Genomic DNA, 13,913 nt, shown 5'->3' with positions numbered 1-13,913 from the left:
TCTGTGGCTCTGTTTCTTTCTCTGTCCCTTTGTCTTTCTTCTCTGACTCTCTCTCTGCATCTCTCTCTGTATCTCTGTCTGTTTCTGTGTCCTGGTTTTTGTCTCCATCTCTCTCCCAGTCTCTCTATCTCTTTCTGTCTCTATATCTTCCTGTCTTTCTTTGTTTGTCCCCATCTCTCTCATTCCTTGTATCTTTTTCTCCCTTTCGCCCTCTCCCATCTCTGTCTCCACCCACCACCACCCCAATCTTCTTCCTCTTCATGGCCTCTCCTCTTCCCTAACTTCACCTCTACCCCCTCTCACTGACCTGGAAGTAGAAGGAAGGGCTCAGGTCAGAGGGTCTGGGCTGGGCTGGGCTGGGCAGGGCCCCTCCCCTCCCCTCCCCCTGTTCTCAGCAGCCTCCACCCTGTCCTCAGGACTTCGTCCGGGAGCTGCTGGTGAAGTTGCGAGGCCTCCACAAGCAGCCAGGCTTCCGCCAGCCCAGCCCCTCTGGTGACAGAAGCCTGAGCCCCCTCCAAGACCCGGCCCGGACCTTGCCGCCCTGACACTCTCTGGCCTCAGTGGCCCCTCCGTCCCCCCAGCATTGTGCCCCCCCCCTTCCTAGTGCCCTCCTGACTTGTTTATAAGTAGTATTTAATGGTTCTATAACAGTAACATTGAGTGCCTGTTTTTCCTCTCCCTGATCACTCCTAAAATCTTCCTCTCTCCTGCTGGTCTCCTTGTGTCCCAGCACCCACAGCTGGCCTACACAGATGGAGAATCACTCCTCGGTGGCCAGAGAGCGTGAGAACAGGCTCTGCTGACCTTCCACCCCTGGGACTCACATCCTGTTCTCCCCTCCCCCCAGCCTTGGCCTGTCCCAGCTGGCAGGGCTGTAGTGTACAGATGGCACCCAGCTCCTATGGGAATGATGGCTTGTACAGGAGATGCACAGGATATCCCTGCTATCACCACAACACATCATGAACAGTCAGCCATGCCATGAATTTTATTGAGCACTTATTGTGTACTTGGCATGGCCATTGGAATTGAGACCACAAAGAGGAGTAGAATATGGTCCCTGGCGTCAATGTGCTCACACACTGGTGCAGAAGATTAGAACAAAGTGGTGTATGGTCCAAGATACTTGGAAGCCTGTCCCTCTTTGGGTGGTAAAAATTTTGGAGGGCTTCCTGAAGAAAGTCACATCGAGGTGGGGCTTTGGAGGATGCATAGGCATTTATGTGAAATGGATATCCATATCTGAGGACTCTGAACTTGTGTGTGTGTGGGGGGCGGGGGGGGGGGGAATTGACACTGATGCTGAGCCAGGGAAGATAAATATTGTCAGGCCCCTCCACCAATCAGGATAGGCAAGTCTCCCAGGGGTCCATCAGGAGAGCCCCTGGGCTGGGGCATGGGAAGGTCTGAAGGGTCCTAAGGGCAGGGGCCTGGGGCATCAAGAAGTGGGGTAGTAGCCTATTTGACCAAAAACTGGGAAGGGATTTCAGTACTTTTTAAAATTATTTTTTGGTTAATCCTCCATGGGGAGGAAAATTTTTCCATTGATATTAAAAAAAGAGTGGAAGGGGAGGGGGGAGAAGACCCATTGATTGGTTGCCTCCAGCATATGCCCTGACTAGGGCTGGAGATCAAGCCTGCAACCCAGGTATATGCACTTGACCTAGGACCCTTCAGTATATGGGCCGATGCTCTATCCACTGAGCCAAACCGGCTAGGGCTATTTCAATATTTTAACAGCAGGTCTAGTTGTACCAGTGATCCCAGCTGGGTATAGTCAGGAGATGGAGTGCAGCTGGGGTTGCACCAAGGACCCGCAGGACCTGAGCTAGGGTGTTTTCCTCCAAGGACAAAGCACATCTCCCATCTTGCCTTTGCTGACTGAAGTTGGGGCCCCAGCCGCAGTTCCCACTCAGGGCCACCCAGCAGCCTGGCCAGGATCAGGCACCCATCCCAGGGAGTCTGAGCTCCCATCTGGCAGGAAGAGAAGGTGCCCCTGAAGAAGAGCATGCTGGGAGGGCCTGGCTTGTCCAGTCCTTCGGGTGGCCTTGCTGTCCCTGCACAGATAGGCCTCAGGCTTACAGTGCCCCCTTTCCTCCACACAAAATGTGTACAGAATGAATGTGTGGAGACCAGAGATAATCCACCTCCTGGCATCTGAGCACCTGGGCCTCTCTCCCAGGACACCCACTGAGGCCTACGAAGCTCTGAACTTCCCTTTCACAGAACCTGTTTTTGGTTCCTCATCTTTGTGGAGGCGGCATATACTCAGACCCAGGTCCTAAAGTCCTGGGTGTGCCTCTCGGTTTCCTCATCAGGAAAATGGGGACTTCACAGAAACGGGGGCTCAGATTAGGGATGTCACTTGCCCAAAGTCACACAGCTGGGAAGTGGCACTGGGCTTCAATTTCAGGCGTTATAACTCCGGAGCCCAGCTATTTCATGCCTACACTGCAGCACTCCTGTAAACTATAGCAATGATTGCTATTCTTCAGTGGCAGGAAGAGGTTGACTGATTCATACTAAGGTGCTAGTAACTTCTCACAGCCTATCTGAGAAATCCTATCTAAAGGGCAATACAACTTGACTGAAAATAAGGCTACAACAAAAGGATTGGGAAGCAGCATACTGAAGTGGGTAAGAGTCCAGATTCAAATGCCATTTGTCCTACTTCCTGGCTGTGTGATATTGAGCAAGTCACTTAACCTTTCTGTGCCTCAGTTTCCACATCTGTAGAATTAAGATGATTATAATAGTATCTACCTCCCAGGGTACCATGGACACATAATAAATATTGTTATCAACCTGATTGTAGGGAGAGAGAGCTGGACCATTTGCTTCTACAGCCATCATACCTGGCCAGCAAGCTGTCCCTTGCGAACACCAACCCACACCCCTGGGACATGGAAAAACCTGGCCTGCCCCCCTTGCCTCCTTCACCGGGCTCTGCCTGTGAAGGCCAGTGGTCTGCTTCCCACTCAGCAGCCAGAGGACGCTTTTTCTCACTCTTACATTAGTCTCCATCCATCCTTTTCCCTCTTCTCTTTCCTCCAAAGGTCACTGTTTTAATCATTTTCTTGCTATTGTCCCAGTATATCCTCATGCAAATACAAACCAATGTGAACTTATATTGTTTCCCTTCTATACACAGACAGACATTGTGAACACTATCCTAACCTTGCTTGTTCCTGTAACAGCCTATCTTGGAGATCTTTCCTATCACAATCCTCCCCAGGCTTCCCTTGGCCCCAGAGCAGAAGCCGAAGTCCTCCCCTCCGTGCTCCGCCCCATCACCATTCTGCCTTCCTCCCTGTCCACTCTGTCCCTTGCCTGCACTGGCCACTCCATCCATCAGGCTCTTCCCCTCCAGGATCCACAGACACCTTTCCTCTGCACACAGCACTCTGCTCCCAGAGTTCCTTCTCATTTAGATGTAGTCAGAGAGGTGTCTTTATGCCCCTTCCATAAGGAGTCATGCTCAGTCATTATCCTGTTACCCTGGTTTGTTTTCTCCATAGAATTTATGAGACCCTGAAATTATCTATCTTTTTATCGTCTGTCTAGACTCCCCCACCTTTAGAATATTAGCTCCTGGCTTGCCCTCTTGAGCATGGCTCTATTCCTGATGTCCGCAACAGCACCTGGCAGGCAGTAGTGCTTATCCAATGACAGTGCCCCCTGGTGGCCACCGTGCAGTAACCCTCCTTGTGTGAAAGTGAGGCCTTGGTGCCCCCTCCTGCCTGTCTGAGTTGTTTTACAACTAAACCCCAAAGGTCAGTTACTCCAGGGGTGGTCAGCAGATAATGCATTAAAAAAGAAGGCTCTGAGGAAACTACTAAAAAATACTGACCTGTCTTTATCTCTGATCAACACTAGCGGCTTTGCTGATTAGAAATGGGCTTGCACCAATGATATGATTGGTATTCACAACTGGCTAAAATGTCTTGGAAATACTTCTTGCCCTCATAAAGAGGGCAGGAAGGCTCTTAGCAAAGGGATTATCCTGGTTGATACAAGATCAACCTACAATAATCATTATTATTCACCAACACTGTAGTAACCAATTGAAATATAATTTTAAAAACCTGTACAGTTTTTTTAAAAGAAGAATTAAATTTTTTTTTTATTGATTTCAGAGAGGAAGGGAGAGAGAGAGAGAGGTAGGAACATCAATGATGAGATAAAATAATTGATTGACTGCCTCCTGCACACCCCACACTGGGGACCAAGCCCACAACCCAGGCATGTGCCCTGACCGGGAATTGAACCATGACCTCCTGGTTCATAGGTCGACACTCAACCACTGAGCTACACCGGTTGGGCTGTACAGTTTTTATAGCAATAAAAACTATGGTTTATCAAACAACTTAAAGATGGAGACGCATGGAAAAAATTTTAAATGCTGGATAAAGGATATAGAAGATAATCTGAAAAAAATGACACCATTCATGACCTTGAATAGGGTAGCTTAATATTAGCCACATGCCAGTTCTTCCCAAATTAGCCAACAAATTCAAAGCAATTTCAAGCAAAAGGTTTTTAAAGCTACTTGATAAACCTATTTCAAAAATTTTTTGGAGGAATAAAGCTGTACAAAGAGCTAAGTCAACATTAAAATGGAAAGAGGAATGCTTGCTCTACCAATATGAAGACAGACTGCAAAGCCATAATAATAAAAATAGTGTGGTATTGGTGCAATAACAGATGAATACACCAAAGTAACAACATACAGGCAGACCCAGGCATGTATAGGGACATAACAGAATGATAGAAATGGCACTGCCATTCCATGGGGGAAAGGATTAATTGTTCTTTGTGGCTTTGGGAAAACTGGCTTACTATATGAAGAAGAAAAAAATGGATCCTTATCTCACACCATATACAAGGGTGGACTCCAAATTAAATAAACACCTTCATGTAAAAAGTAAACTGGAGTTATTAAAAGAAACCGGAGAATAATACTGTAACATGTCCCCCAATTTTTTTGATATACTTTTCATCAAAGGTAGTTTTCCATTCCCCTTGTCTAAAATATAGACCAGCCTCAGTGACTTGCTTCTACAAATAAAATGTGATGGAAGTGACGCTGAATGACTGTCTTAAGCTGCCATAACAAAATACCACAGACTGGTTTAAACAACAAATCAATTTTTTCTCAGTTCTAGACATTGGGAAGTCTGAGGTCAGGGTGCCAGCATGGTTGGGTTCTGGTGGGGACTATTCCCAGCTTGGAGACAGCTGCCTTCTCATTGTGTCCTCCCATGTCAGAGATTAAGCTCTCTGGTATTCTTATGAGACATAAATTCATCCGATGAGGGACCTGTCCTCATGAGCTCATCTAACCCTAATGACCTCTTAAAGCCCCATCTTCAGATACCATCACATTGAGGGTTAGGGCTTCAACATATGAATTTGGGAGGGATGCATACTAGTACTCTTGGAGTCCACCCCGCTTGTTGCAAGGAAGCCTAAGGTACATGGAGAGGCTTTGGGATCTGGCTGACAGCCAGCATCAACTTCCAGACATGAGTGAGTGAGTGAGATGATTCCAGCCCTAGACACCATCTGGCTGCAATGGTCTGAAAGACCCCAAGTGAGGACTGATCAGCTGAGCCCAGTCACCTGTAAGAACCATGAGAGATAGTGTAATAAATGGTTGCTATTTTCACCACTACATTTCATATAATTTGTTATACAGCCAGTGATAACAGCAGCAGTGACTTGGGGGTAAGGGAGGACTTCTAAAACAAAACATCAGAAGTATGAATCCTACAATGAAAAAGTTGGATGAATTCAATCATGTCAAAATTTAAGAGTTTCTCTTCAAAGAAAGACATCTTTAGCTGAAGTTAATATATATTTTTAAAAATATGTTTTTATTTATTTTAGAGAGAGAGAGGAAGGAAGAGGGGTAGAGAGACAGAAACATCAATGAGACATAAACATTGATTGGCTGCCTCCTGCACACCCCTAATGCAGATCGAGCCTGCAACCCAGGCGTGTGCCTTAACCAGGAATCGAACCAGTGACATCTTGGTTCATGGATTGATGTTCAACCATGAGTCACACTGGCCAGGCTGAAGTTAATAATTAATGGACAGAAAGAAGATATTTGCAATATCTAAAATGGATGAGTGATTGAAATTCAACAACTACAAGGAATTCCTACAAATCAACATCACAAGACCACAACCATAGTAGAAAAAGACACAAGGGACAGGAACAGACCACTGATAGGGCAGGAAGCCCAAACTGCTTATTGGCACATTAGGAAATAATCAAAATAATAATAATCTGGAAGATGCAAACCAAAACAACAATTAAGTATTGTTTAACATCTATTGATCAGATAAAAATTAGAAAGCTGGATATACCAAGTGTTGGCTGGAGTAGCAGTGGCATTGACCAACAGGACAGACCAGTAAGTACATAGTATGTGGTAAAAACACATGAGTGAACTATATAAACACCTGGTCTGGGCATAGGGAAATAGCCTCCCCCGCCCCCCATACATTGCAGGTGGGAGTGGATTAAGGTCTAGGCTTCTGGAGAGTGACCCGTTTATTCATTCACAGGTCATTTGAGATCCTGTTATGTGTCTGGCACTCTTCTAGCTGCCAGGTTATAGCAGGAGCTTACATTCTAACAGGACAAAGCAGATAATAAACAATGTCATAAATAAATGAATTATATATTATTTTATTTTTAAAATATATTTTATTGATTTTTTATAGAGAGGAAGGGAGAGGTATAGAGAGTTAGAAACATCAATGAGAGAGAAACATCGATCAGCTGCCTCCTACACACCTTCCACCGGAGATGTGCCCACAACCAAGGTACATGCCCTTGACTAGAATCGAACCTGAGACCCTTCAGTACACAGGCCGACACTCTATCCACTGAGCCAAACCTGTTAGGGCTATATATTATTTTAAACGGTAATAAGAATTATGGAAAAAATTAAACAGGTAAAAAAAGAGAGAAAATTAAATAGAGTAAATAAATCGGAAGTGCTGGGATGGGGGAAATTACAATTTTTAGCAGGGTAGTGTGATGGACAAGAAAAATGGCCCCCAAAATGTCCATGTCCTAATCCCCAGAAAATGTGACTATGTTCTCCTCTAGAGCCTCCAGAAGGAACATAGCTTTGTGACACCCCGATTTTAGCTCTATTAAGACCCACTTTCAGTTTCTGACTTCCAGAACTATGAGATGGTTTGTGTTGTTTTAAGTCACTAAGTTTGCAGTAATATGTGACAGCAACCACAGGAAACTAATGCAGGTGACCAGAGAGGCATCACTAGGACATGTCAGCAAAGAACCTGAGAGGGGAGGAGGGATATCTGGAGGAAGACTATTCCGCATGAAAGGAACAGCAATGCCCAGGCTCTGAGGTAGGGGCGGGCAGTATGCTGCTTGTTGGTTTATCAATGAGCAGGCCCATGTGGCCGGAACAGAATTAGGGAGGGAGAGCGTGCGCAGAACTGAGATCAGAGAGATGATGGGGTTAGGTTGTGTGGCACTTTACTCAGTACATAAACTTTACCTTGAGTGAGATGGCTCCACAACCATTTTGTGATGCCTGTGCTTCTGTGGGAATGTCGGTGCCTTGGTTGGGAGGATTTGTGTGGTTGGTGGCTGCTGACATGGCTGGCTGGGTGCTCATCTGGAAGCTTCTTCACCCATGTGTCTGGTGCCTGGACTGGGGCCTTCCTCACAGCTTGATGGTCGTGTGAAAGTGTTCTAAGAAGTCTTTTGACTTGGCTTTCTTAGTGATGCAATGTAACTTCCATCCCTTTCTATTGATTATATCTGAGTCACTAAAGCCAGTCCAGACTAAAAGGGAGAGGAAACAGACTCCATCTCTTGATGGGGCAGAGGCAAAATCACAAGGCAGAAAAGGACATGGGGGAGTGACATCAGCAAAAGTGGCAGGATAGGGAAATCAATAAGTGTTCCTCCACAAAAGCAGGGAGTAAACTGGCAAAAACCATCAGAATCAACCTTATCTGAATGCTAGAAAGTAATCAAAAGTTTTCAGCAGCCAAGTGAATGTTTATTCAAGACACCCCGCCCCCCTCAAAAAAAAGAAAGAAAAAAAACCCCACCCAGCTGAGTCTTGATAAGACAGCTGTGTACATTTTTAACTTACCCTGGCCCCACGCTCTGCTCTCCAGGTCAGTGGTAGCCTTGGTAGACTACAGCCTACATTCCTGGCACCAGAGGGAGCAGATGGACCTTATCTATACTAATAAAAGGGTAATATGCAAATTGGTCAAGATGCCCTCACAGTAACGACCGAACAGCAGGCTGCATGGGGCGACCAGGCCTGCAGGGGGCGTTAGTGAGGGACAACCAAACAACTGAACAGCAGGCTGTGTGGGGCAACCAGGCCGGCGGTGGGTGGGGGGGGGGCAGTGAGGGGCGACCAGGCCAGCAGGGGGGGCAGTGAGGGGCGACCAAGCCAGCAGGGGCGGGGGGCAGTTAGGGGCAACCAGGCCAGCAGGCAGAGGCGGTTAGGGGTGATGAGGCTGGCAGGGGGGGGCAGTTAGGGGCGACCAGGCAGGCAAGGCAGGTGAGCAGTTAGGAGCCAGTGGTCCCAGATTGTGAGAGGGATGTCCGATTGCTGATTTAGGCCCGATCCCGAGGGGTCCCAGATTGGAGAGGGTGCAGGCTGGCCTGGGGGGCCCCCCCCCCCCCCCCCCCCCCCCGCACAATTTCAGGGCCTCTAGTTCTCAAGTAATTGTGGTGGTTTGTTTTGACCTGTCTGGTGGATTCCTGACGAAAAGGCTTATTTTTATTTCATCTCACTTGGAACTCTCCCAATTCATCTACTTTGTTGCATATATCAGGACTTCATTCCTTTTTATGGCAAAACTAGAGGCCCAGTGCACAAAAATTTGTGCACTCGGGGGGGGGGGTCCCCCAGCCCGGCCTGTGCCCTCTCCCAGTCTGGGACCTCTCGGGAGATAACGACCTGCTGGCTTAGGCCTGCTCCCGGGTGGCAGAGGGCAGGCCCAATCCCTAGGTGCAGCCCCTGGACGGGCTCAGAGCAAGGCTGATTGGGGAGTTGGGGCGCCGCCCCCTGTCATGCACAGAGCAGGGCGGATCAGGAGGTTGTGATGCCACCCTCAGTCACACTCAGGGTAGGGCTGATTGGGGGATTGGGGCACTGCCCCCTGTCACACTCAAGGCAGGGTCGATGGGGAGGTTGCAGCGCCACCCCCTGTCACGCACAGAGCAGGGCCCATCAGGGGGTTGGGCGCTGCCCCCTGTCATGCACAGAGCAGGGCCCATCAGGGGGTTGGGGAGCTCCCCCCTGTCACACACAGAGTAGGGCCAATAGGGGAGTTAGGGCACCGCCCCCTGTCACACACAGAGCAGGGCCAATCAGGGGACTGGGGAGCTCGCCCCTATCAGGCACAGAGCAGGGCTGATCAGGGGGTTGGGGCACCTTCCCCTGTCACGAACAGAGCAGGGCGGATAGGGAGGTTGTGGCCCCGCCCCCTGTCACACACAGAGCCGCAGGGCGATCAGGGGGTTGGGACGCCGCACCCTGTCACGCTGATCTGGTGCCAGGAGGCCTCGTGGCTCTGCTAATCCCGGTGCTGGGAGGCATATTACCCTTTTACTATATAGGATAGAGGCCTGGGGGCCGGCTGGTTTGCCCTGAAGGGTGTCCTGGATCAGGGTGGGGGTCCCCACAGGGGTGCCTGGCCAGCCTGGATGAGGGGATGATGGCTGTTTGCAGCTGGTCACACACCCTTCAGGGTGGGGGTCCCCACTGGGGTGCCTGGCCAGTCTGGGTGAGGGGCTGAGGGCTGCTTTCAGGCTTGTGGTTGTTGACTGAAGCTCCCAACCGCTCCTTTTTTTTCTCTCTTTTTTTTTTTTATTCTGGGCCAGCTTTAGCTCTGGCTCTAGCTCTGAGGCTTCCGCTGCTGAGCGTTCTATAATCGAAACAATGTATAACTCCAGCTCTGAGACCTGAAAGCTGGTTTCTGGGGTTTTGTTTATCTTCTATATTTGTTACAAAGTTTCAAACTGCCGGCTCAGAGGCCGGCAAGTCAGGCGGGGAACGTTGGAGTCTGCAGTCACTGCAGCAAGCAAGCCTCATGTTCGCTTCCAGCTGCCTGGCTGCCGGCCGCCATCTTGGCTGACAGTTAATTTGCATATACTCACTGATTAGCCAATGAAAAGGGTAGCGGTCGTACACCAATTACCATGTTTCTCTTTTATTAGTGTAGATAGTATCCCTTTTAATTGCCTTTAGTTTTTTATGTTTTTATTGATTTTTAGAAAGAGAGGAAAGGCAAGGGAGAGAGAGAGAGAGAGAGAGAGAGAGAGAGAGAGAGAGAGAGAGAAACATTGATGAGAGAGAAACATCAACATCAATCGGCTGCCTCCTATACACCCCTTGTCAGAGATCAATCCTGAAACCTGGGCATGTGCCCTGATTGGGAATTGAACCTGTAACCTCTTGGTGCATAGGTCAATACTCAACCACTGAGCAATACTGGCTGGGCACTACCATTGGTTTTGAAAGATATTTTCCTGGGGAATCAAATTCTAGGTCTACAGTTTTGGTTTTTAATTGCAGTTCTTTAAAAGATATTGCAGTCACCTGGTCAGTGTGGCTCAGTGGTTGAGTGTCAACCCATGAACCAGGAGGTCACAGTTTGATTCTGGGTGAGGGCACATGCCTGGTTGTGGGCTTGATCCCCAGTAGGGAGTATGTAGGAGGCAACTGATTGATGATTCTCTCTCATCATTGATGTTTCTATCTCTCCCTCTCCTTTCCTCTCTGAAATCAATAAAAAAAAAAATTAAAAAAAAAGATATTGCTGTCTTCTTGCTTGCATTGTTACTGAAACCTACACTCAACTAAGCAGGTTTAGGTATCGAGTCTAGAGATATAGGTATAGGCCAGGGGTGGGCAAACTTTTTGACTCGAGGGCCACAATGGGTTCTTAAACTGGACCGCAGGGCTGGAACAAAAGCATGGATGGAGTGTTTGTGTGAACTAATATAAATTCAAAGTAAATATCATTACATAAAAGGGTACGGTCTTTTTTTTTTTTAGTTTTATTCATTTCAAACGGCCCACGGCTGGTATAGGCTTTAGCTAAATTTTCAATTGCTTTGATTGTCATGTGGCTTATAGTCAAAGATTAAGAAAATATTGCCGAAACCGGTTTGGCTCAGTGGATAGAGTGTCAGCCTGCGGACTGAAAGGTCCCGGGTTCGATTCCAGTCAAGGGCATGTACCTGGGTTGCGGGCACATCCCCAGTAGGAGATGTGCAGGAGGCGGCTGATCGATGTTTCTCTCTCATCGATGTTTCTAACTCTCTATCTCTCTCCCTTCCTCTCTGTAAAAAATCAATAAAATATATTTAAAAAAAAAGAAAACATTGCCTCCAGCCTTGGCCCGCATTAAGCCCTCCCGGTTCCCCTTGTTTCCTTTGGCCACTAGGATGCACCACTCTGGGGCCAGGGCTGAAGCCACAGCTTCACTGTCCCTCAGCCAGTTTCACTCCACTCCACATGGGACCATGCCCTCTGAGATGGTATGGCACCTGCTCTTTCAATCTCACATGGCGACAAAACTTGTATGTGCTCTCAAGTTGAAGCATCCATCTTATATAAAAACTGCTGAAATTTTAACCCTGCTATTCTGGCCTCTGTAAATGCTTGCTGGCTTAAATAATAAGGAAAATAAGACTACTCCCATTCCAGAGAGGCCGTAAACTATGCCCCAGACAGAGTTGTCAGTGCTGACACCAGGCCAGGCCTTGAGATATGGTCTCATGGCCCCTTCCCAGCACGCAGGCCTTCTTTCTCAGAAGGCCCAGAAGTCTCATTCCAAATTTGGGAGACAAAGAACTGGGAAAAGTATAAATAGAGAAGTTTCCTCCATGTTGGGGGGCCCAGAATTTGAAAGACACATTTTTCTCTGGGCCTGCACAGAATTTAATAATAAAATGTAACTCCCTTTCTCTAAGCGTGGCTTGGTTTTTCTCTGGTCTTCTGTAACAAAGTATCTGATGATGAACAGAGACAAAAAAGAGAAAATATTTATTATTTAACTATGTGGCCACTTTGGTTTTTGAAGTTTGCATGGTCAGCTGGTCAATAGATCCATTCAACAAGGCTTCTGTTTTTATATTCTCTGTGTTGGGGAAGCTGAAATTGGAAAATCAGTGATGATTGACACATTGTTTAATACTAATTTTAAAGATCATGAATCCTCATATTTTTACCCACATGTTAGGCTTAATTAAAGCAGAGACATATGAATTCCAAGGAAGTAATGTTCAATTGAAATTGACCATTGTGAATACAATGGGATTTGGTAACCAAATAAATAAAGAAGAGAGCTACCAACCAAGAGTTGACACATAGATGCTCAGTTCAAGGCCAATTTCCAAGAACTAAAGATTAAAGGTTCTCTTTTTAAGTACCATAATTCTTGGATCCATGCATGCCTCTACTTCATGTCACCAACAGATAGTTGATCTCTTAGCCACTAAGAGCTTTGACAGCAAAGTAAACTTTATACAGTGATTGCCATAGCAGATGAGATTTCTAAAACTGAATTATAGAAGTTTAAGATCAAACTCATGAGTGAATTGTTCAGCAACAGTGCCCAGATATAACCATTATCAACAGATGATAAAGCTGTTATAATTAATGCTCCAGTGAAGGGATACTTGCCACTTGCTGTTGTAGGATGTATGGATGAGATAAAAGCTGGGAACAAGATGGTCAAAACTCACCAGTACCCTTGGGGTACTGTACAACGAGAAAATGAAAACCACTGTGACTTTGTAAAGCTCCAGGAAATGCTCATTTGTACTGTCAACCTATGGTCATTGGCGCCAATACAATGCTCAACTGTGATATAGCATGACTGTAAAAATGGCACAGCTGTGAGGTGTGCCCAAGTCTCTCTGCTTTGCCCTGCTCTGGTCTACTCCCCTAAACATTTTTGGTGCCTCAGCTCAGCTGAAGAAACACAGGCTTTGGTGGAAAGGGAAAATGTGCTCTCACAGTCAGAGGAGAGCTGATTTACATGGATAGAAGTCCCCACTCCAATTCCTGATTGGTTTGTTCTCATACAAATGAAGACTCCAAATCCTCCAAGTTTGGTTGGACCAAAAGGCACTGTCTTGATTGGTCAGAATAGAGCTGCTGCTCTAATTGGTTGGTGAAGAAGATGATGGCAGGGAATATAGCTATACAGTTCTGACTGGATGGGGAAAGCGTCAGTCCTATTGGTTGAAATAGGACTCCAGGAACGCCTTTATAATGGCTGGCTCTGCCTGGCAGCAGCCACGTAGTTCAGTGCAGGCTTCTCCTTGAAGTGTAGTTTGCCTGAGAGGCCTCTGTGTAGAAATGGCTGTTAGGTTCTGGGATTTTTCGTTTTGTTTTTTTAATCAGGATCCACAGTACAAACGGGGAGGACCTGCAAGAACAGACCCACACTAGGCACTTTGAACCTTAGGCTATTGCAAACCAGAGGAAATGGGTTTCTGATGTGGGTCTGTGGGAACCATGCCAAGGTACATGGGATGCTCAAGGCCAACTGGAATATTGAGGCCTTGTTCTTAATACACCAGATGGCCAAGGCCACTCTGGGCATGGGAATCTTAATCAGGGTGTCCAAGGACTATACACAGATGCAAGGCCACAGCAATCGCATGGTACACTGTGCCCTTCTATAACCCAAATGAGTGAAGTCATGACTTGGAAGGAAGCCTCTTTTGTCTAAGTAGTATAATACATGTTACTGACCAGCCAGTGTGCTAGAGAGAGGCTGGAGAGGCTACTGAGACTACTGAGGTTTGTGAGCTCAGATGCAGCTACTATGTGAGGCTGTAGGTCCAGAGGCAGCATGTGGTTGCTCAGATAATGG

General features: G+C 47.1%; 1 protein-coding gene and 1 pseudogene across 1 annotated transcript in view; both read left to right on the top strand.

Moving 5' to 3' along the window:
* Positions 1-654, top strand: part of PPP1R14A (protein phosphatase 1 regulatory inhibitor subunit 14A) — a 4,460-nt gene extending 3,806 nt beyond the window's left edge. Inside the window, exon 4 of the mRNA XM_006096653.3 lies at positions 417-654. Coding sequence (XP_006096715.1) covers positions 417-545 — 129 coding nt within the window. The 3' untranslated portion in view covers positions 546-654. The remainder of the gene's footprint in view (positions 1-416) is intronic.
* Positions 655-12,087: 11,433 nt separating this feature from the next.
* Positions 12,088-13,534, top strand: LOC102436373 (annotated as a pseudogene).
* The last annotated feature ends 379 nt before the right edge of the window (positions 13,535-13,913 follow it).

This window comes from Myotis lucifugus, unplaced genomic scaffold (genome assembly GCF_000147115.1).
Source record: "Myotis lucifugus unplaced genomic scaffold, Myoluc2.0 scaffold_185, whole genome shotgun sequence".
Classification (NCBI taxonomy): Eukaryota; Metazoa; Chordata; class Mammalia; order Chiroptera; family Vespertilionidae; genus Myotis; species Myotis lucifugus.
The sequence above is the reverse complement of the archived record's forward strand: the minus strand, read 5'-3'. Positions and strand labels throughout refer to the sequence as shown.